Below are 23,624 nucleotides of genomic sequence, written 5' to 3'. Positions count from 1 at the left end.
TAGGCTGGCCTGCCCTTTTTTTTTTAAAGTGTGCAGGGCGAGTAAATTATAGCTGAGTGCTTCTTAAGGCCCAATGTCCACGGGCGGATTTTATTTATTAAATCAGCGCGGTTCTCCTGCGTGGGAGAGCCGCAGCTCTAGCCGCCAATAGGAAACACTGGCGCATCCGCAACTGAATTAAACCCTGCGGGTTAGAGTTTTAGGTGCTTTGCGGATGTCCCGCGCGGATCTAAAAATCACAGCATGCTCCATTTTATTGCAGATGTGGCTCCATTCATCTCTATGGGAGATGAAAACACACAATCCGCGATCACCCGCAAGCCATTAAAAAGATCATTTTTAAGACGATCCGCTGCAGATCTCTGCATTGGAAGTCCGCGTGGGCCGTGCACATGGGGGCGAATACATTTGCTGCACTTAGACCATATTCACACGGCTGAGGAGTTGTGTCCGACATCCCCGGGCACCACTCGCATCGGAGATCACACGGAACTCCCCGTCCGTGCGCTGCCCACAGTGCGGCAGACAACATAATACATGTCCTGATCTCATCTGACCGCTGGACAAGAATAGGACATGCTGAGAGTTTCACAACTCAGACTGTCGGGTATTCCCATTTTAGACCACTCTCTCACAGGCGATTGGCAAGGCGCAATGATTTACTTTTGTTTTCTGCAACCGACACGGCTTTTAGCATTCCCCTTCATTAAGAAGGTGCGCTAAACACCAAAAAAAAATAGAACAAACTGCGCTCGAAAATCGCGCCGCTGGAAAGCGCCTCGATTAAGTGCCTGAGAGGCTCCATTGAAAACAATGGGGGCGTTCTACCGCCGTGCTGAAAACGCTGCGGTAATCACAGAAAAAAAGCACTTGTGTGAGGGAGACCTTAGTGTTCCATGGCTGAGATGAGAAACCCGCGGTTGTTTCCTGACCAGCTGTGCGGGCGTTATGGGAATAGCCAAGATGACGTCCATGCGCCGTGTCCGTAGCCCGCACTGAAGTGAATGGGAGTTACGAAGACAGCGTATATCACATCTGCCATCTGGGCCGTTTGCATAACACCTGGCAACGAGGTTGGGGATCAGAGGAATACCCATTAGGACACAGTCATCTCCTCTCAGCTCCGTGAACTACTTCATGGGCCTCGAAAGGTGAGGGAACAGGAAGTCTGACCGGCACCCTATTCCTGCGCTGTGTCCCTGCTGAGTCAGCATGCGCCAGCAGCTCCACTCTTCCTGCGTGCGCACCTCGCATACACACGGATAGGAGATGCACACGCAGAGTCACGCTGCTGGCCTGTGCTGAGGTTGCGGGTACACAGTGGGCCTGGTGAGTATGAAACATACCTCCCTGGACCGCCTGCATCTTTAAGCATAATCTATGGGGCTCTAAGGTAATAAGGGGCCCTTTAACCCTTTGCAATCCAATTTTGGATTCAGGGTTTCCTAAAAGGCTTTCTCTTTTTGCTGTTATACAACGGTGCCATCTGCTGGCTAAAGCCAGTGTGTGTGCACCAGAGAGGCTCTGACAGTGGAGTGGCTGGCAACAGACGGTAAGAACACCCTGTCGGATGTCTTCTGACATTGGAGCTGTACAAGCTGCAATCAGAATGTAGGAAGACTTCAGACAGTGGATTGCAAAATGTTAAACCTTCAAGTTTTGGATTTCATATGGCACTGTTCTAAGTATATACATATACACACACTGTGATAGATAACAGCGATGGCTAGCTAATGTCCTGATTACTTTCATCATTCATTTCTGGGGTTAGTGTTCCTTTAAACCAGAAACAGCGCCACTCATGCCTATGGCTGCACCAAGTATTACAGCCCTGTCTCAGGGTATCTATGGATGTGTATCTATGGATGGAATACGTCTCATCTTGTCCTACTGAGAAGACACGGACCAGCCCGACGGGGCAGAGGAATGCAGATGTTGCTCCTTCCCGGTAATGACAGTATGAACCTGCAGGCGGCAGCGTTAACCATTATGCTGCCCTCCCATAGGGTCAGTGTATAGGACGAAGGATGGCGGTATATATATTACAGACACAGATATTGCTGACTCCGCCTTCACTTCAATTTTATTGGAAATGAAGAATCACTGATCCTATAATACAATATTTAAAAACAGTAGAAAAAGGGGCTCAAAAATGACAGTTTGCTTCTGGAAAGTGACGTGTGATGGAAGTGAAGCCGGGATACCACGGAGTGAGGCGTACCAGGAGAGTAAATAGAGGTGGGAATCAGCACCATTAGCGCAATCAGTCCAGACCCCCAGGAGCGGCTGCTTCACTACACATGATCCATCTGCAGGAGTGTGAAATGTAGTGTTGAGCGCTTAAAGGGGTTTTCCAGGGAAATACTATTGATGACCTATCCTCAGGGGTCCATTACTTGGGACGCCAACCGTTCAGCTGAGTGGGCACAATGACGTAAATACACAGAGGTTGGAGCGGAAGCCTCTGCTAACCTCCGTATAGTGGCCGTCTCTTGTAACTGCAGGTTGGGGTCTCATTGAAATCAACGTGAGCCGTACCTGCAGTTACAAGTGCTGGCCACTATACAGAGATTGGCGCGAAGGCTTCCGCTCCGACCTCTGTGTTATTGCGGAGCTGACAGCATGCACCGACTCAGCTGATCGGTCGTGTTCCCGAGCGATAGACCCCGGACAATCAACTATTGATGAGGATAGGTCATCAATAGGATTTCCCTGGAAAACCCCCTTAACCCTAAATTAAAAATTCTCCAGGGAACAGAAGTCCTTGAGTTGTCTGCTTCTGGCAAAGCTGGGTGACAACCAATATGACTGTCACAAGGCCTTCCCTGACTGGCAAATCTGTCAATTTTACTCTCTTGTTGCTTGTCTGGGAGAGCAGAGTGACGACCTTTGTGACTGCTGCCATCCATAACAACTTGAGATGACTCAAGGACTTTCTTCACGGGTGATTTGCTTTTCTACATTTGCTGTAAAAAGCCCCTTAGGGTTTCCATAGTGTGATACAGCAAAGCAGCCACCGGGAGCGCCGGAGAAGGGTAAAACAGTGGCGGAAACGTGATGAAGTGGATTTAGGCACCAACCTCGTCAAGTGTCAATTTAAAACAATCGTAAAAATCTACAGTATGTACAGAAGTGAGCGGTGCACAGTATATAATCACTAGTGGGACGACCTATACGGAGTGCACTGTGTGCCTTGTATACAAAACCGTATAAACAGCTGCGACTAAAAGAGCTTCTACAAGACCCACCACCCCTAACAACGGTACACAGCGCTAGACCTGACACTGCAAGGCCCAGCGTGCCGCCAGATACAGAAGCTGGATAGTCAAACCTATAATGATACATATTCCTATAGCCCCATGTGACCGTGACGCCGCGCCACTGCGAGCGAGAGTCTATTAACTCCGCAGAGTCACATCTGATCAGAATACACGGGTCACATTGTTATACAAGGAGTAATTCCCGCCATATGTGAAGGTGGGGGGCAGATTTAATACGTCTGATTACCCTGGGGGGGATCAAACCAGAGGTCCCTTCCTTCACCCCAGCGACAATCTCCCAGTCCAGACGTAGGACCCAAGAGACTAGAGAGTGAGGAGTATTACCTGGGGGGAGCGGATTACATTCATACAGATAAATGGAGCTGCTCCTGAACACAGCGCTCTGGACCTGGAGAAACAAAGATGGCCGCACCAGCTTCTCCGACTACCCGATACACTTTGTATATTAGTCTAAGACACTACACCTGCTTTGATTAGCCAGCACTGACCAATCAGAGCAGGTGTAGTGTTTTAGACTACCAATGTATACAAATCCTCAGTGTAGATGAGGTAGTCCGAGAAGTGGTGCGGCCATCTTTGTTTGTCCAGGATCGAAAGTTGCTTTAGAAGGGGAAGGAGATGGCATCCCAATCGGAGTGTGTTATGTGAGATCACAGCTGCTCCACAGGTTTGCATTTATTAACCCCTTAAGGACAAGGCCATTTTTTTGTTTGTTCACTTTTGTTTTTTTTTTCTTTAGTTTTCGGTGACATCCAGTTCGTTCGTTTAAGGGAAAAAATTCCTCGCCGCCTCCGATCGGGCAGTCAGAATAATCCCGGATCAACAATCCCTGGAGATTTTTTTTCTACTATTTTAAGCTTTTTAAAAAAAATAATGCTTTCTGCCACCATCTTCAGACCATCGTAACGTTTTTATTCTTCTGTTGATGGGGTTTCAACTGGCACCATTTTGGGGCATATGACTTTTGGACACTCTTGGAGACAGGGTGACCAAAAAAAAAAACAATTTTGGTGCTATTTTTTTCCCTGACAGACAATAATACTTATGTTAATAGATCAGACTGTCACAGATACGCCTATACCAAATATGTTTATTTTGGACTTTTTTTTATGTTAAAAAAAAAAAAAAAAAAATAATGCAAAAAGGGTTTTTTAGATTTTTTGAAATTATAAAGCTTTATTCAACTTTGTTTTTTTTCCAGTCCCCATAGGGGACTTCAACTGGCAATCATCTGCTTGCTTATACAATAAGATATTTCTGCAGGCATTCTATTAAGACAAGCCACGGGCACATCTTAATAAGCAGAAATACATGGCCCCAGGCTACCATTACACCCGAATGGCATTGTAGGGGGCAGCCATTTGGGAGACAGAGGGCGCTCCCTCTGTTGCGCCATTTAAAGGCCATATCAAGCCGTGCATTTAGCAGGCTTCCGGGCCTGCTACATATAAACCCCGTCATTTGAGGGCATACATGTATGCTCTTTAATGTTTAGGGTTAATGGAGTTCTATGAAGGAGGCCTTGCCCCATCCTCCTAAAATAAAATGGTCACTGCAAGCAAAATGAAGTTTTCCATTGAGAGTGAATGGAGTCCCGATGCGACCAGCGCTCCATTAATACTCTACAGCTTCTTCTTTCAGCATGGCAGAGATGCTTGTGTGTATACCTCCACATATAAGGTATAATACATATACAGATCAGCATCCATGACAGTATATACACTGTACATAGAGCAAAAAGGGAAGTAAAACTCAAGCAAATCTGCCTGCAATGGAGGAAAATGCTAACGACAATCTGCAGCAGTGAGAATGGCGCTACCTAGTGGCCTATTCCATCATGACCAATAAATGCAAACTTGCAGAGGAAGTCATTTTTCAGTGGAGTTAATAAAATCCTAGTGTCCGCGGCTATTGTGCGGGTATGGAGTATGTGTGGAGCCAGCAGCATATTATCACCGTATATCATCACATTGGGCACGATGCCCTAGCAGATCAGATGTGGAGTGTATCAGGCTGAAGAATGCCTACATGGTGGTGGTCTGCTGTATATACTGGATATTACTCCTTTGGAGCAACCCACAACGGAAAAAGACAATTCTTCTTAAGCCTTGTTAATATTGACTATCTTTCTTAAGCCCGCAGTCTATCGCCTTTATCCCTTCATGCCCAGCTTAGAGGGAGTGGTGGGCACCGCGAGGGTCAGGTACGGAGTATGTGTGGAGCCAGCAGCATATTATCACAGTATATCATCACATTGGGCATAATACCTAAGCAAATCAGATGTGGAGTGTGTCAGACTGAAGAATGCCTACATGGGTGGTGGTCTGCTGCATATACTGGACATTACTCCTTTGGAGCAACCCACAACGGAAAAAGACAATCCCTCTTAATATCGACTATCCATTCATAAGCCCGCAGTCTATTGCCTTTATCATTCCATGCCCAGCTCAGAGGGAGTGGTGGGCACCTCGAGGGTGAACTGGCTTTCCCTGTGACCAGAAGATTTCAGTTCCAGCATCGTTGTGGTGTCCGAGGTCTGAACTGCCAGAGAAGGATCCAGTAGGAGAAAGGAGTCCAGGAGCCTCGAGCATCTCCGATATAAGTTCTGATATCTTATCAAAAGTGAGAAGTCCGTGGCAATATATGGAAGGCTGGCAAAGAAGACTTGGCAGCGGTCTGGGCAGAGGCTATAACTGGAGGGGTTTGGTCTCAATTAGCAGGTCCAGACCTAAGAAGATAGGAAGAATGGGTGAGTGACAATCGATCAATGAAGGTAAGGAAAGTGGGAGTAACTGTCATGAGCCGCAGCCACTACTGTGGAGGAACAATATCCCAATTTGGGTCTATCCCAAATTAGGTTCTTTTTAAAGTAGTGGTAAGACCCTCGGCTATCAGAGGGTACTCCACTAGTGCTTAAAGTCATCCTACCCCATGGAGATACAGGATAGGTCTAAGCATTCCCTCCAGATATGGCTCACTGCTGTGCATGTAATGATCCCACCTAGTGGCCTTTAGATGCCAGTACAAAAAACAGACAGAACTTACCTTTACTGTACTGTCTACGGCACCCGAAAACAGACGACCTCTGGATACGGCCAGGGCGGTCACACTGCCCTGATGTCTCAGCAACGTCTGCGTGCAAATCATGTTATCCATACTCCAGACCTGAAGGAAGAAGAGGATCCGGTGTCAGGGCTTAGAAACATGGACGATTTTAACATCAGCGTTTGAAACGGTCAGAACTTCACAGAACTCGCACCCATTGAAGTCAATGTGCATATTCACCGATGGTCTGCATGAAAAAATTCGTAACATGTTCTTTTCTGCCGCGATTCTCAGACCAGAATTGCGCATTCAAGTCAATGGGTGTGTTATGAAAAAACAGAATGCACTTGTACGGTATGTGAGTGCGTTCTGCAGTTTTTTGTTTTTTCACACACCCATTGACTTCAAAGGGGGTTTAAAATTACATCTATTGGGACACCATCTATTTTTCCAATGCGGATGAAAGACGGATTGCCCTCAATTGATACTTGCGCTTTAAAAACTAATGCAAAATGTACATACATCCGCTGTGAAAATCAGTCGAGTTTTTCACTGACCAAAATTGCACTCACCCGTGTGACGTGATACACTAGACAAGACATGATACACGAAGCATCAATTACTGGACCAGGTCAGATTCAGACATGCAACAGAACCGCCTGACAGTAACATTTATACTGCAGCTCCAGCACTGAATCCAGGATGTTCCCACCATAGACTTTTAGTACATATCACCTGAATAATAGGTCCTACATATCTGACCAGGGGGATCACCGACCCTCCTGCAGTAACTAGTGACTATAACATGTAATATTGTATCACTCAAGAAAGACACCACCACTCAGGTGGAGAGTTCCACAGACTCACTGCTCTTACAGTAAAGAACCCCCTTCTATGTTGGTGTAGAAACATTTTTTCTACTAGACGTAGAGGGTGCCCCCTTGTGACGGTCGCAGTCCTGCCTGGGTATAAACAGATGATGGGAGAGATCTCTGTATTGTCCCCTGATATATTTATACATAGTCATTAGTTCGCCCCTCAGCCGTCGTCTTTTTTCTAAATAACCCTTAATTTTGATAGCCTCTCTGGGTATTGTAGTCCGCCCTTTCCATTTATTACTTTAGTTGCCCATCTTTGTACCCGCTCTGATATGTTCTTCTTGAGTACCGATGCCCAAAACTGTACATGTGTGGTCTGACCAGTGACTTGTAAAGAGGAAGAACAATGTTCTCATTACTTGGAAGATCTGAAAAAGCATCCCAACTGTGAGCCGAAATACACATTTGTAAACTGGAAGTAGTGAGGGGTCACATACCCGTAAAGACCTGTCGTATGAGGCACTGAAAACCTTAGTTTGGTCGGGGGTGGAGATGACGGCCAAAGCGTACACCGTCCCCACATGTCCGGTTAACGTACGAACTTGTTCCTTGGATTCGATGTCCCAGACCTGGAGCAGATAAGAACAATAACCAGTCATATAAGAACACAAACAAGGAAAAACAGAGATCGAGTTGGGTTGTTTCCAAGGACATAAAGATGGCGGAATAGAAGAGAGGTCTCCGGCTGATAGAAACCTACCAGTAATATTGTAGAAGCTGGAGGGAGAGGTGTTGGGGATCACTCTCCTAGTTACTCCTATTGGCACATTTACAGGGGACGATTATCTTTCAGAGTCATGCAAGCTCCCGCGGGTATCTGGATGGCAGTCGCCCCGTGTACATGCATGCAGAGATTGAACGACTAGCCATTCAGTGTAAACAGCAGTCGTTCATGCCGGCAGCGCTCTGAGCGTTGCCAGTGATACTCGCTCCTGTAACATCACAGGAGCGAGCTTCACTGGGACACGCTGTCGGGCATCGTCCCGTGTAAATGGGGCTTAAGTTACAGTTCTCGTTATTCTTATGTACTGTTTGTCTGATTCCTACTCACGTGGATGAGATTTTCGTATGTCCCACACACTATGTGGTGGTTGGTGACAGCAATAGAGTAAACGCTTCCACCAGACGTCTGCAGGACGTGGACACACTCCAAGGTTCTGATGTCCCATATCTGACAATGACAAGACAGATATTCTCAAGTAGGTATCTAATGTCCTTATTACATTATTGACTGCTCTGAAGGAACTGATGCACTGGGTTATGCCTAGTGCAGATCCTACATGGGATATCATGTGCCGGGCGCTGTCCCTGCACTAGACATAGTAGTGCATCCATTTTTCCTTTAGTATGCCTTGTCCTTCATGGTATGACTTTGCCCTCAACATCATACTCTATGTAGTAATCTCACCTTTATGGTCTGGTAGGACCCGCTGTACAAGTAGTTCTGTGAGGCCACAAGTGCACGGACCCAGTGGTTAAGGCCGGTCAGCTCCTTCTTCAGCTTCAAATCTGTACCCACTATGTCCCAAACCTGCTCCGATGAGAAGAAAGTGGCAATCCTGATTACTCAACAGTAGCGATCATCAGCAAAAGTAGAAAGCAGCTTTCAAAGTACGGTGTCAAAAAAGGATCTTTGTATTCCATGGGAGCAGGTGCAACGTTTCTGCTGGGCATAGTCTCCTTCAAACTTGAGATCTGCGGAAATGTTGCACCTGCTTTCATGGAATAACAAGATTCCTTTATAACACTGCACTTCGGAAGCCGCTTTCTACTTCTTCAGATGAAAAGTCCTGCATGGAGGACTTTGTCGTCCGGTAAAATGCAGGGCGGCTGAACAGAGGGCAAACGGACCCCATTATAGTCAATGGGGTCCATTTGGCGCCGGTCAGCTCAGTCATAAACCAGAATCGTCTGTCCAGGGCATTCCCTGTCTTGCTCCCATAACGGAGCAGGAAAACGGAATCCGCTAACACAGGTGTGAACGCAGCTTAATGCTACATACACCCCCACAAACAGTTCTTTAAATCTCTCATATGCATATTTAATGAAAGCAATTTTGCAATAAGTGTTTATTTAAAAAATTCCTGCCGTTTTGGGTCTGCAGCTCCTATGCAGACCTATGCATCTCCCTAGTGACAGAGGTCTGTGTAGTGTTATCCTTCAGTCATTTTCTATCTGTCCTCTACTTCACCAACCAATTGTATGTTAGCACAAAGTAGGGGACAAATGAAAGTATGAAACTGCAAGATTCCACTACACAGACTTTGTTTGCTGTGTCACCATGGAGACGCATCGTCTGCACAGGAGCTGTAGAAATAAAACAATAGGAAACTGTCTTAATAAGACCCAATGCAAAGTAGCTTCATTTAGTTACAATGCTGGGCATCGCTTTTGATACTCGACAGCTCCTGCTCCGAGGAATAGGTCCGATTGTCTGATGTGGTAGCCGCTCACAGCGATGGGCACTAACCTTGATGGCTTTCAGGGAGCCGCTGAAGAGCATGTTGTGTGAGGATACCAGAGTGCACACCGGGTTGTCATGCGCTCGGATAGTGTTCACTTTCATGAGTGTCGGGATGTCCCACACCTGAAGGAGAGACAATGTAGTTCTAATGAACGGTTCTGTCCTCCGTCACCGTCCATACACCTGGCCGTCATACTTACTATTATAGTGCAGTCTGCTGAGCCGCTGTATAGCTTACTTCTGTAGAAGAGAAACAAGGAATGTGAGGAAATGCAGAATCAATTCAAATAATATAATCACGCTCATCTCTGTTCACAGCGCTGGACACATCTGAGGCTTGGAATACCAGATGTAGCTCCGGATCAGAAATCATATGCATCAAATACCCCAATAAGTAAGTCAGAGGTAAAAGGATTTTCCTATTTAGGAAATGTATCCCCTATCTACACAATAGAGAATAAATGTCCGACTGCTGGGGGTCCAATCGGTGGGATCTCCAAGAGCGACACACCTGAATGCCTCATGTGAATGGAGCGCTAGTGCAAATGCAAAACTGTTGCTGAATTCAGTCCTAAGGGACAGTTGGAGATCAATGCAGCTGGCAACTTACCTCCGTCTCATAGAAGTAAATGGAGCCGTAGTCGAGCATGTGCACCAGTGTTCAATTCACATAAAGCATTAGGGTTTGCTGACTCAGGATAGCTGGGGGTCCCAGTGCTCAATTCCCCATCGATCAAACATTTAATCCCCATCCGGATCAAGATCCTCATCTATTAGCAATGGCAGAAGTCTCTGAGACCCCCACGATCCAAAGAGCGGGGTTCTGGACCATCCCTGAATGAATGGAGTGGCAGTCGCATATATTCTAGTGTGGCACAGAGTGCTAAGCTCTCGCTCATGACCTGAAGGTTGCGAGTTCAATCTCATGGTTCAGGTAACGTCTCAAGGTTGATTTATCCTTCCGAGCTTGGTGGGGGGTAATAAATAAATTATCTGAAAATGCTGCAGAATAAGTTCGCGCTATACAAATAACAAGATTTACTTGATTATCTCAGGTGGTCCCACTGAAACAGGTGCCCATGTGCAACCACTGCTCCATTCATGTGGGGATGCTCTAAGGCCTCATGTCCACGGGCAAAATATGATTTTAAATCCGCATGCGAGATGCATTGACCACCCACGGGTAGATAAATACCTGCGGATGGTCAATAAAAGTGAATAAAACTACTGAAGCCTATGGAAGCCGTCCGGATCCGCGGGAGACCTAAGATAAGAATAAACTTACCCGCAGCAGACTGGGCAGGTCTTCTCTTCTTCATGGCCAAATCTTCTTTCTTCGGCCCGGCGGATGAGCCCGGCGCATGTGCGCGGCACGCTGCCGGCGTGCCGAGTACATCCGCCGGCCGAAGAAAGAAGATCCGGCCATGAAGAAGAGAAGACCTGCCCAGTCCGCTGCGAGTAAGTTTATTCTTATTTTCAGCACTCATGTCCGCGGGGCAGGAGGGACCCGCTATGGATTCTCCATGGAGAATCCGTAGCGGGCCTGATTTTCCCCGTGGACATGAGGCCTAAAGCCCCGTCCTCTGGATCCCAGTAGTCGGACCCCCACCAATCGTCAAGTCATCTCCTCTTCTGTAGATGGGGATAACTTGCTTTCAATTCTGGGTTCCCCCACAGATTTCAGCTGATCTTTGGAGGAACCTCCTCAAGAAAGGGAGACAAAGACAATTTGTACTTGTAATATAAGAGTAGTTTGAGGACTCACCCTTGAATACACAGGGCCAGTACGATGCCATCATGCCCCTCCAGTGTCTTTTGGCACTTGTAGGTTGTACAGGTATCCCACACCTAGAAGGAGATGTCGGTGTAAGGAAGGTGATAAGGAGACCAGGATCCATACGTTCAGTATGAAAACACCAATTACCTTTATGGTTTTGTCCGAGGAGCCACTAAACAGCAGATCGCCAATGGAGTAGACACATAAACACCACACTGGGCCTTGGTGCCCCACGAAAGTACCCTTACACTTAAATATCTGCTGCGGGTCATAGGCTGCAGATGGGGAGAAGAACAAGTTGTCAGTGAAGAAGCAGCAACAAGGGGTTAGCAACAGGGTAGTATCTTGTCCTCCTACTACTTACAGCCAAGGATTCCCATGTTTAGGCGAGCGTTGATGTGGGAGAGTTCATCCTGTAACACAGAGGGACATTGTGAGAAGTGATGTGCAGAACGGCAGGGGGGCACTTACTTTCTGAAGTATGCTCAGCTCACATTCAGCATTGAGGCGTCGCGACGGAACTCCATCAAGTCTTCACTCAGCTTGCTCTGGTTTTCATCCAAGACGTCTGTAAAGGAAGAATGAGGTTCAGTTCATCAGAGACGGTTTAACAGGAGCAACGCTACACTCATCCTCTCCCCAGCCTGAAATGGCTGATAACAGAGGAATCTAGTTAACAGATACAGTGGATCCTCCTGAAAGGCATGAATCTGGTTTAGATCATAGCATATAATCTTTGGATACTCATAGTCTAGTCAGACTTGTGCTTGCTGGGAAGCGACAACTCCCACAATGCTCTAGTTTACAGCAATGCCATAAATTGGACCGTCTCTTACCAAACTTAAGCTCCAGGTTCTTCTCCAGCTGATCGATCTTCTCTGACAGCTTTCCCAACATGGAGCGGAGGAAGGCGATCTCTTGGTCCTTCTGCGTCATGGCCACTTGCATTTCGTGGAATCGGTCGTCTGTTTGCTGGAGAAATTCCTTGAGACCCTCGAACTTACAAGTCTCTAAATGTGTCTCGTAGGTGTCCTGGTTCCCGATGAAGGTGCACCTAGATGTCACAAGGAAGCAGGCAGTTACATCCATCATATGCAGCAGTCACAAGACAACTTCCAGACTGTGTTCTGCAGTGTGCATTCGCTGCATGCGCTGAAAAAGCTCTTGGCACGTAGGTCAAGCTTATCCATAGACCCCCATTTACCCAACGGAGGCCAAAAGAGTGTCCTTACGGACTTCGCTGGGCTGGTATACAGCAGTATACCATTTTCTGCACAGCATGCTGAACTATTCTATACAGAAGCATGCAGTAAAAAAAATTGTATTTCACACAATATATAGTCTTTATTTTGGTGCTTAATATGAGAGCCTATTGGCGGCAGATGCCACAATATGCCTATACTAGTGCTCATGGCACCCCTGCAAAAAAAAAAAAAGTGGGTTTTTTTTCACTCTCGCTTTCGTGCCATGGCACTGTGGTTGGCAATCACTGGCCTATACAGCAGCAGACATCAGAGGTATAAAGCAGGAAACCCCCCATCAGACAATGCAGAACGCAGTGTGAGAGCAGCCTTACTGCTACACTGATTCTACTGACACATTGTGGGGTGTATTTATAGACGGGGTCCCCTATAACCCCACGTGTTATGCCTATATACTCTATGTAGCTGAACATACCCATACTTTGAATGAGGGCACTTTATGTGTTCACACTCCTTCAGGTGGGCTTCCAGGTTCATCTTCAGCAGCGGCGGGCAGCTCGGATTATTGGGACAACGCACCGGCCGATAATCACAACTGCCTTCATGGTCCCTGCAATGACATGAGAGAGGGAAAGAAGGATAAGACATAAAGCCTAGAGCCGGACTGACAAGACAGTCAAGCATTCTCGTTTTCTGAAAAAAGCTGGTGGTTTCAGCAGCCGGACCCCCGATAATTGAACCCCATAACAAGATACTTACTTCCTGGCACTTAGTTTAACGGTGAAGGGGCAGCCATGGTTGTCCACTTCATAGGTCGTCGGCTTCCCGTTGGCGCAGGGGCGGCAGCCGTATTTACAATGAATAAACAGTTCTCCTATCTGTTCGGCGACGGCGATGTTATTCACCACCACCGTTAATTTGGCATTATCCACCGGGCACTTTTCTGGAAACGAGGAAATGGAAATCTAATGTCAATGTAAGAGCATTACAAGCATTTCACCAAACTATCTATATAACCCTTAATGACCAAAATAATGTCAGATTGGCTCCAAAGGCCATACGCTTTTTAAAATCCTTTTACAGTATTAGTGATTTTTCTGATAGGGCTGTCTTTTTTTAAACAGTCTTAATTAATAGCAGTTACGGTTTTGTTTTTTTAAGCAATACTGGCCTTTAAAAGAAGAGTAGAAATACACTTTTTTGTGCATTCAATATCTTCCCCCACAACTGTGTGACAGTTATTTTGATATGTGACATTCCCTAAGTTAGGGTCACTGCATTGGAGGTAGGACTTTGTAATTAACTGGCGGGCATATGTGGAAGTAGCGCCACCATTGTATAGACAGCGCTCATTACAGTGCTGTGGAAAGAGCCATCCACAAGGTAGAATGCTACGTCACTGTTCTCTAACGGGTGCCTGCCTGTCCCCAATAGACATCTGATCCATGGCTGGATGATCTCTGGGAGCAGCTGTTATTCTAGCACACTGCAAAAAGTATACGACCCCTTAAAAGGGTAGAATTTTTTTAAGTGGTGGGCAGGTGATGAAATTGAAAAAAAAAAAAAGACAGTATACTTACCAGTCTTCAGTCCTGCGGGACCCAGATGAGCTGCTCCCACTCCCCAGCCTGGGTGCTGGAATGCAGGTTGCCGCCGTGTTCCAATGAGAGGCCGCAGCAAACTCCTGGCATCACAGCGTTCAGGATGTGAGTGCTGATGCCAGGAATTCAGATGGTGATGCTGCAGCCTCTGATGGCTCGGAGTGGTCGCCTGACTCACAGCGGCCATCCACAGATGAGGATGATATGTATACTGTCTTTGTTTTATCACCTCACCAGCCCTTGAAAATATTTTCTTATAACCACACAACCCGTTTAATGACGGCTGTAAAAAGGCGTAAAGTCGGTCAATAAGGGGGTGGTGGACACACAAGTATGAATCATACCTCATACATCCACATAAATAGGTCTAGGGCTCGACAGATAAGGGAGGGAGGCCAGGAGGGTCACATTAATGTTCAAAGAGAAAGTGAAAACAATCTTCTATTTTATTTCTAGGCTGAGATGTGATCAGTTGTAGTTACGGGCCCAAAGCCTGAGGCTGCACTACTGGAGATTCTGATGGCCACATCTCCCACGACCTACTGTCCTCAGTAGTACAGCCTCAGGCCTGTAACGTCATAGGTTTAAAAGTCAGGACTGAAGCGGATGCTGGAGCGAATTATTGTATATTAGGCATAACATACATTCTGTGTGAAGGGAACCTATTAACGTATGAGCGCCTGACTGACGCCAATGCAAAACACGAGCATTTCAGGCAGGATGTCTAAAACTCGCTGACCTCTGGTGCACTGTTTTGTGTGGAAGGCGCTTTTTTTCACTTTTATTTTAAAGCTTTTTTCGCACTTTATTTTTTGTATTCATTACCTTTTTTATTTTACCTATTGAGCAGTGAGGCCACATGTGTTCCCTGCTGTCCTCACACTGATAATAGCCCATTAGATCGCTGTTACCCGTCATCTGTATTCACAGACATGCAGAGAAGACGAACATCGCGTCTTCTCCGTGGGCCTCCAATTCCTGTCTGCAGAGGGAATCCCTGTGACGTCGTTACGGGATTCCCTAGCTTCCGCATTTGGGAACAGAGTGCTCAGTATGCGCGGGGCTCTTTGTGACAGCGAACTGATTATTTGCGTTTCGTCACACTACATCATCATGCTGTCAGTGTGACTTCCCATCCTGCTCATGGCTCTGCATGTAGGAACACACAGCGCCATCAAACACAGCACGAAAATGAACCGTCTGCAGACACAAGGACCAGCCTGCTAGCCTGTTAATTGTTGTGGTGTGCTCGGGAAGGGGTTAAGTAAGAGACAATAGAAATAGGGCAAAAACTTCTGCTTTGATCATTATTGTCCATTCGAAACAGCAAACGGTAGCTCATCCTATGTTCTATTATCCTATTCAATGTCTATGTAATCCAGTAATAGAAGCCTCTACCTACCAGATGTTAGGGCGCACCTCCTGCAGAACGTATGCTGTGGAGAAGAGGGGACAACGGTCAGCAGCGTCCATACATTCACGGACCTCTCCCACCACACAGATATATATATCGCACCTTACTGCGGCCGCTGCGGCTCTGCATTTATTATCAATTCATTCCCCAATCCGTTGTATTACATAATGCATATACTGGGGGGAGGTAATATAGGATTAACCTATTTATTTTAGCATCGAGCCAAAGACTTGGACAAGAACAGCGCCATCTAGTGGCTCAATGAAGAGATAAAGAGCAAGGATGAGCTTTTTACAAAAGGCTATAATTGCTCTATAATGAAATGGACTGTCGGATAATCTCGAGGTAGTTAACCCTCTCACGCCTGACACCGGTGTTGTACAAGTAGGAAGATACCCCCTTGTTCTGGAATGGCAAGACGAAAAAAAAAAATTCCCCAAAATGTGTGGTCCTGAAGGGGTTAAAGCTATACTACTGTATAGAGACAGACAGGCGTGTGCAATTGACAAGTTACTCAATGCCTCTGCCATTTCACAATCCCTCCTCCGCTTCAGTTTCCTCTATTTGCTTCTTTCTCCTCCCAGCCGTCGCTTCTACTTTCTAAGGAACTTACGGTTTGGCGCTGACCGCGCCGGATAAGTGATTTCTGGCCAGAGAGGCCTCTATAGGCCCCCTCGGAGATAATGCAGCCTCCCTGCCCCCTTCCTGAGAAGCGTGCAGGGTGCCGGCTGTGAAGCAATACTGGGCAAGAGACCCAGCGCTTCCTGCTGCAGGACTTTCCATGGCTCGGTCTGCGGTGCTTGTAGGTTTCCGGGGGAGGGCTGACCTTTATGAGAGAAGTTGTAAAACCCGAGCCATTAAAGAGACACTAACCTTCAGTCTATCCTATCTCTAATTGTGTTGTGGTTTGATTGCAATCTATTGTCCCCTGTTATCAGCCACAGCTGATGGGAAGAATACTGATGAGCCAGCAGGTTCAGCGCTCTACCTGGACCATATTATTTCCTCCACATGGGTCACTTGATATGAGAAGTCCCCATCAGAACTTTCCCAGCGAGCGCTGAGAACAGATGTAGCTACAGGTGCACAGAGTCGCCTCTAGCCAAGAATGGCTGCCAAACCACACACGCCGTCCGCTGCTCAGAGGCTGCCAAAAGCCTGGTCCATCAACACCCGCATCAGTCCACAGATATTAGCGGAGCGAGACTCGTGCGAGCTCCGGGATCACCAGGAATACTCTGCCGACTATTACCCCCACCGTTCGCCACTTCGGATTCTGGGAGACTCCGTGACATGGATCTTGCAAAAGTGGAGTTTCCCAGAGCAGCCAATCAGATAATTGCTCTGATTTTACAGGGCGCCTCTATGGAATAGGCCGCTACTTAAAGGGGTTGTCCACTTTCTGCAAAAAAAAAAAACAAAAAACATAGACTACCGTGTAATTGTAAAAGAAATGGCTAAATTGCTTTAGGATTATGTTAGCCCGCACGGAGAATCTTTAGTAGCCATGAGTACAGATGTAAACTAGTCACAGCATGCATAGATGGCGGCGTCTGTGTCCTATACCATGCAAGAGCGGTAACACGGCATCCATAGCTTCCCTGCATCTACCACTGTGCAGTAGGGAACACAGCCGCCATCTTTGAAAGCTATGGACACCCCGCACCTCTACCAGCGCAGCATAAGATACAGTGGTCACGCTCGTTTACATCAGTACCCATGGGCACTGCGCAGATTCTCAATGAAGCCATTTAGCGGTTTCTTATGCCATTTTTGCAGAAAAGGACTACCTGCTTAAAGAGGTATTCCAGAGACTGAACATTTTTTGATAGATAGGATCCAACTGCTGGGACCCCCACCGATCCTGAGAATGGGGGTCCACTTGGTCTCCAAGGGAACAGAATGGAGATTGCACATGCGCACCACTGCTCCATTAATTTCAAGAAAAGCACCTGAGGCTGTCGAGCGCTTCGCTTCTTGCTCGTTGATCTCCGATGCTCTCATTGCAATGAATAGAGCAGTGGTGCGCATGGGCAACCTCCGTTCTGTTCCCTTGGAGACCAAGCGGACCCCCATTCTCAGGATTTGTGGGGGTCCAAGTGGTTAGACCCCCACTGATCAGTTTTCATTTATACAGCAAAAAAATGTTATCCTCTGGAGCTGGGAAAGGGCAGTCGGGTTGTCTATGGATGTACAGATCATATGTGAGATCTCTGCTTGCTGTCAGGAAGCATTCTTGCTTCTATTCAGAGACTTTAGGGCCCAGTGCACACGGGTGTATTTGTGCTGCGGGATCCAGAGCGGGCGTACGCCTCCGGATGCTGCAGCAAGTACTCCCCAAAGGACATGCTATGGAAAACGATTTTCCACGCCCACGAGCAGATATCAACTGCGATTTACTGCTCGCAGGGAAAAATCGCAGCATGTCCTCTTCTAGTGTGAGCCTCACATGGACGGCTTTCATTGCAGTCAATGGAAGCCGCCCGTCCCCTGGCGAGTCGCAGCGGATCTGCGTCATCGCCAGCACAACTCTCAAACGTAATCTCTGCACAAGCAGAACAGGTTTTCAGCCTCAGAATGCTTCCATCCCTGACAGCAAGCAGAGATATTGGATTTGTGAAGAATGGCAACATCAAATGTATGAAAAAGTAGCCTAACCTTTCATCAGACGACCCAGCGGCTGGAGTTACACAATACCGGATGTCCCTTTATGGGTTATTCAGCATCTTACTTGTCACTTACCCCACATGTGGTAATAACGGGGTCCTTGAAAACACTGCAGCACAGCTGGCAGCAAAGCTTCACCGAGGGCTGCTCGGCAAACACCAGGGGGTCCTAGATGGGCACAGAGGACAGGTGTGAATAAACCAGTAACAGCCCTGCTGACTGCGCACAATGGGACTTCCCGGAGTCATGTGACCAACTATTATATAACTATATCTACTGTCAAAAGCATTTATCATACGGATATTACAGCCATTTGTAATCCTCTTCTGACCACGCAGCCTTCGGAAAAAGCCAAAGCGCCATCCTAGTGCGGATCCCCACCAATCGGACGATGTTTGCATATCCCATCAACAGCCGTACTAACTAAACCACTTTACAGACAACTCCCCTACTGTATCTGTTTTAGTCCATACTTGTATCGCCATAAAATAACAATTCTGAAGCATCTCTTCTGTTCCTCTGTTATTCCTCCGGGAAATGTATGAAAAATGACAACTGATCATGAACACTCCTTGTTAAAAAAGTATGTCCATACACAATCGGACGCAGTCTAATCAGAGCTGAAGGTGTCACGCTGTGTACGGACATGCCCCTTTAAACAGTAAATGTCAATTTATCCATGCACTTCCAGGATGAATAGCAGAGGAACGGTGAAATGGAGGAAACAAATTGCTCAAAAAAATTTTACTTTATGAGCGAGTAATTACCACAGATCTCACATTGTAGAAAGTCTGCATTAAAAAGTTGATCGCAATTAGTCAACCCTCTATAACCTAGAGGTGGGGGTGGGGTGGGGAGTCAGAGCCCCTTATAAATTGATGAATTTGGGGGCCTCATATAATAATATACCCAACCCCCTAAGGAACTTCATAGATAAACCTCGCAGCAGTCTATCATATAGGAAAAAAATCTGCATCCCCGTATGAAGCCGTCGCCGCAGGTCACAAACATCTGTGAGGTCTCAGTTATACGTGACAATCCAGGGAAGGACACAACAGGGGAGACGCCAGCACCCGGCTACTTACAGCTCTTAAGATTTTCCGCTTACCGGTTCTTCCTCTTCTTCGTGGAGTGAGAAGGTGGAGCGCAAGGGCATGTTGGACTCGGAGTGCAAGGAGCGGACAGATATGGCGGAGTCTGAGCGCCGGGAGGTGCTAATTGGAGGCTACAAAGAGAAGAGACCCCATGAGCAATGACCCAGTTCAATGTCCGCAGGTCCTACAGAGCTCCATCATCCGCAGCCGGCTCTATGCGGCTTACATTTTCGTAAGTCTTAGGTGAGCCTTCCCTCCGCTAATCCGAGAAGAAGTTGGTTTGCTCTCAAAGTGTCAGTGGCATTTCCCCGCATTGCCCAGCAAACCCCCTATATATCAGTGGCGGCTCGCACTCCAGCCGCGGTCCTGGCAGCGCCGCTCAGAGTGTATATGCAGACACTTCCTCCAATTCAATTCAGTCAGCTCGGCTGCTTCCTGCTGGAGATGTGAGGAGGCCGGGGAAGGAGGGGAATAGATTGAGAGTGGAGGGGGGATTCGAAAGGGGAATATATATCGGGAATGATAGTCCCACTGGGACGGTGCCAGCTTGTTTTAACCCCTTGTGGTCAGGATGCTTTGGCTGGCTATATAGCCATTATACACTAGTGGACACTGCCGGGCTTCCATAGTGTACCACAAGTCTATGCCTCAGTTACGAGATGGTGATGCCACTATATTGGCGGCACACTCCGAGTTACCTCTGCAACTCCCAGAACGCAAACTTGAAGCTGCTGGGCTCCAGTACAAAATCTGTAATATACTGTACGGATATTTTTGGGTGGTAATTCCATTTAAATCTGCAACAGATTAAAAAATATTTTTCTCCTATCCACAGGATTGAATGCTTGGATCCCCAGTGATCCCAAGATCTGTGCATCTTAAATGCCCCATGTGAGTAGAGCGGTGATATGAATGTCTTACCAGTCAGTTCTACAGGGCCGAGGGTCAGCAATCTCTGTCCTAGAGAAGTGAACCCAACGGTGATCATACATGCACACCACTAACATTAACATGAGGCATTTGGGGTTCATAGTTCTAGGGATCCCAGCAATCAGATCCCCCAGTGATCAGACATCTTTCCCCCATCATGTAGATAGGGGATAAATGTCTTTAATAAGAAAAACCCCTTTAAAGGGGTTTTCTGAGGCTCTACTATTAATCTATCCTCAGGATAGGTCATCAGTAGTAGATCAGCAGGTGTCGACCACTCAGGATCCCCATTAATAAGTTGATATTGGGCTGGCTGTTATAACGGACAGACAGCTCTGTCTGTAGTGCAGCGGCGGTGTAGGTAGTGCAGGCACAGCTCCATGGGAACTTTGACCCACGGACGGAGTTGCCAGCTTTTGTCTCTGTCCGTAATGATTAAAGACCTGATATCAGCTGACTGGCGGGGAGAATGAGAGATGGACCCCCACTGATCAACTATTGATTACCTACCCTGGAGATTGGTCATCAATGGCAAGGACTCTGGAAACCCTCTTAAGATTACCATAAGTAAAAACCGGGCAGTAACAATCGATGGCTGTATGTATCATGGGAAACTGATCAAATTTGCTGACGACACAAAGCTAGGAGGGATGGCTAACACTAGGGAAGAGGGAGACTATTCAAAAAAATCTAGAAAAGCTTGTACAGTGGGAAGCGACTAACAGAAAGGTATTTAACAAGGAGAAATGCAAAGTCCTACAGCTGGGCAAGAAAAATGAAAAAAGCACATACAGAATGAGAGGAATTGGGCTAAGCAGCAGCACATGTGAAAAAGACTTGGGTATACTAAGAGATCATAGACTGAACATAAGTCAACAGTGTGATGCAGCAGCCAAAAAGGCAAACACAATTCTGTGATGTATTAAGAGAAGCATAGAGTCTAGATCACATGAGGTAATTGTCCCCCTCTACTCTTCCTTAGTTAGACCACATCTGGAATACTGCGTCCAGTTCTGGGCACCCCAATCTATAAAAGACATTGACAAACTGAAGCAAGTTCAGAGAAGAGTTACCAAGATGGTGAGCGATCTGCAAATCATGTCCTATGAGGAACAGTTAAAGGATCTGGGAATGTTTAGCTTGCAGAAGAGAAGGCTGAGAGGAGACTTAATAGCTGTCTACAAATATCTGTCACAGTGCAGAAGGATCAGCCCTATTCTCATTTGTACAAGGAAAGACTAGAAGTAATGGGATGAAACTGAAAGGGAGGAGATACAGATTAGAGATTAGACAGTGAGGGGGATCAACGAGAAAATAGAAAAAAAACAAAAAAAAAAAGAGTGCCTGCTTGTTTGTCAGCAGATCGCTGCCCCATTTGCACAGAACTATGATTGGGTCGATCAACGTTTGTTCACAATCATTGGCCTATGTAAAAGGGCTGTAGAAATGGCCACAAATGTGCTGTTGGCCGTCCTTAGCAGCTCATGAAGTTGAGCTTGTCACTTACCATAACATCATCTTCATCTCGAGGCGAGAAGGTTAAGGTGCTGGACGAGGAGGGCGTCCTGCGGTGCTGCTTGAAGGTGTTTGTACCATCAGCTGTAGAAAACAGACAACTTTTAACAATGGAGTTGAAAGTTTCATCTGTTTGCATCTTCTATAATCCTGAACATCCTACAAGAAGCCGAACACAAATAGTGGCCTGCATTACCTTTAGTGATGGTGGTCACGGCGGAGAAGGCCGGGCCAAATGTGGTTTCCATTCTGGTCTACGAAAAATGGATATGTGCTTAAGAAAAGAGGCGCCTGGCTGCAAGAAGGTGGAAGAATGGGGAGAGGAGAAGAAAGGGACAAGATATAAAAAAGGTTGATAAAGATAAAGACTGGGTGGGGGGCAGTGGGGCATCAGAGACAAGGCGGGAGATATGGAAGGGTAAGAGAGGTTATGGGAGGGGGCGATCAGAGAGGAAGAGGAGCAGCTAAATCGTTCGGTAGCTAAATTGTTCAGTCGTTCACATTCGCTGCATAAGTGACTGAGAACGGCTGAACGGTCGGTATTTGAACCGTACAATTAGCGAACGGGCCAATTATCGATGATTATCATGCTTGCATGAAATGAACAATAAGTGAATAAATTATCATTCATCGTTGGCCGTGTTTAAACGGAACGATTAACGATCAAATTCAAACGATCCAAGAACTATTTTGAACCGTAACCGTTCCATCTAAACGCACCCAAAAAGTGAGAAATGATGGAAAAACACAAGGGACCAAGATAATTGGCAGATCCCCACCAGTGAGGGCGCACCACATTGGCTCAGTTGCACAATAATCAGAGCGGTGTGCTGGTCACCCAGTCCAGTGACTCAGATGACAGCGGTAGGAGAAGTGTGCCTTTCAGGGGACTCTCCCTTACAAATTTAATACCAAGCAACAGAAGTGGAAGTAATAAATAGAAAGAGCAGATAATAGTTGGCAGAAAAGGCTGGTACCCCGTTGGTGTTTTCTGGTGGAATATTCGTGGCACCAGCCGAAAAATGATTGAATCTTGGATTCTTACTGGAGGTCATAATCTACACCGACATCTCCGAGCTGTTCCAAAGCGTCCTCTGTGGGGAGAAAATAAAAGAGTCACCACTAAAACCCAGTATGCTATGAGACACAGGGGGCAGTATTATAGTAGTTATATTCTTGTACATAGGGGGCAGTATTATAGTAGTTACAGTATATTCTCGTACATAGGGGGCAGTATTATAGTAGTTATATTCTTGTACATAGAGGGCAGTATTATAGTAGTTATATTCTTGTACATATGGGCAGTATTATAGTAGTTATATTCTTGTACATAGGGGACAGTATTATAGTAGTTATATTCTTGTACATACGGGGCAGTATTATAGTAGTTATATTCTTGTACATAGGAGCAGTATTATAGTAGTTATATTCTTGTACATAGGGGGCAGTATTATAGTAGTTATATTCTTGTACATAGGAGCAGTATTATAGTAGTTATATTCTTGTACATAGGGAGCAGTATTATAGTAGTTATATTCTTGTACATAAGGGGCAGTATTATAGTAGTTATATTCTTGTACATAGAGGGCAGTATTATAGTAGTTATATTCTTGTACATAGGGGGCAGTATTATAGTAGTTATATTCTTGTACATAGGAGCAGTATTATAGTAGTTATATTCTTGTACATAGGGAGCAGTATTATAGTAGTTATATTCTTGTACATAAGGGGCAGTATTATAGTAGTTATATTCTTG

General features: G+C 46.3%; 1 protein-coding gene across 6 annotated transcripts in view; it reads right to left on the bottom strand.

Moving 5' to 3' along the window:
• Positions 1–2,057: 2,057 nt before the first annotated feature.
• TRAF7 (TNF receptor associated factor 7) overlaps positions 2,058–23,624 on the bottom strand; it is a 50,628-nt gene continuing 29,061 nt past the window's right edge. For 3 of the 6 annotated variants that reach the window (XM_066576570.1, XM_066576571.1, XM_066576572.1), the window contains exons 2-21: positions 22,846–22,962; positions 22,065–22,122; positions 21,861–21,952; positions 19,438–19,554; positions 18,405–18,497; positions 15,651–15,684; positions 13,407–13,590; positions 13,123–13,257; positions 12,282–12,499; positions 11,940–12,013; positions 11,810–11,858; positions 11,593–11,720; positions 11,434–11,516; positions 9,869–9,908; positions 9,675–9,791; positions 8,613–8,735; positions 8,256–8,375; positions 7,642–7,773; positions 6,327–6,446; positions 2,058–6,009 (exon numbers count right to left, since the gene is read on the bottom strand). In XM_066576570.1, coding sequence (XP_066432667.1) covers positions 5,995–6,009; positions 6,327–6,446; positions 7,642–7,773; positions 8,256–8,375; positions 8,613–8,735; positions 9,675–9,791; positions 9,869–9,908; positions 11,434–11,516; positions 11,593–11,720; positions 11,810–11,858; positions 11,940–12,013; positions 12,282–12,499; positions 13,123–13,257; positions 13,407–13,590; positions 15,651–15,684; positions 18,405–18,497; positions 19,438–19,554; positions 21,861–21,952; positions 22,065–22,122; positions 22,846–22,923 — 2,010 coding nt within the window. In that variant the 5' untranslated portion in view covers positions 22,924–22,962 and the 3' untranslated portion in view covers positions 2,058–5,994. Of the gene's footprint in view, positions 6,010–6,326; positions 6,447–7,641; positions 7,774–8,255; positions 8,376–8,612; positions 8,736–9,674; positions 9,792–9,868; positions 9,909–11,433; positions 11,517–11,592; positions 11,721–11,809; positions 11,859–11,939; positions 12,014–12,281; positions 12,500–13,122; positions 13,258–13,406; positions 13,591–15,650; positions 15,685–18,404; positions 18,498–19,437; positions 19,555–21,860; positions 21,953–22,064; positions 22,164–22,845; positions 22,963–23,624 lie in introns of all 6 variants that reach the window. The other 3 variants (XM_066576573.1, XM_066576575.1, XM_066576574.1) reach the window with 3 other exon arrangements.

The sequence above is a fragment of the Eleutherodactylus coqui genome, chromosome 8, assembly GCF_035609145.1.
Source record: "Eleutherodactylus coqui strain aEleCoq1 chromosome 8, aEleCoq1.hap1, whole genome shotgun sequence".
Taxonomy (NCBI): Eukaryota; Metazoa; Chordata; class Amphibia; order Anura; family Eleutherodactylidae; genus Eleutherodactylus; species Eleutherodactylus coqui.
This window is presented reverse-complemented; position numbering and strand designations above follow the sequence as displayed.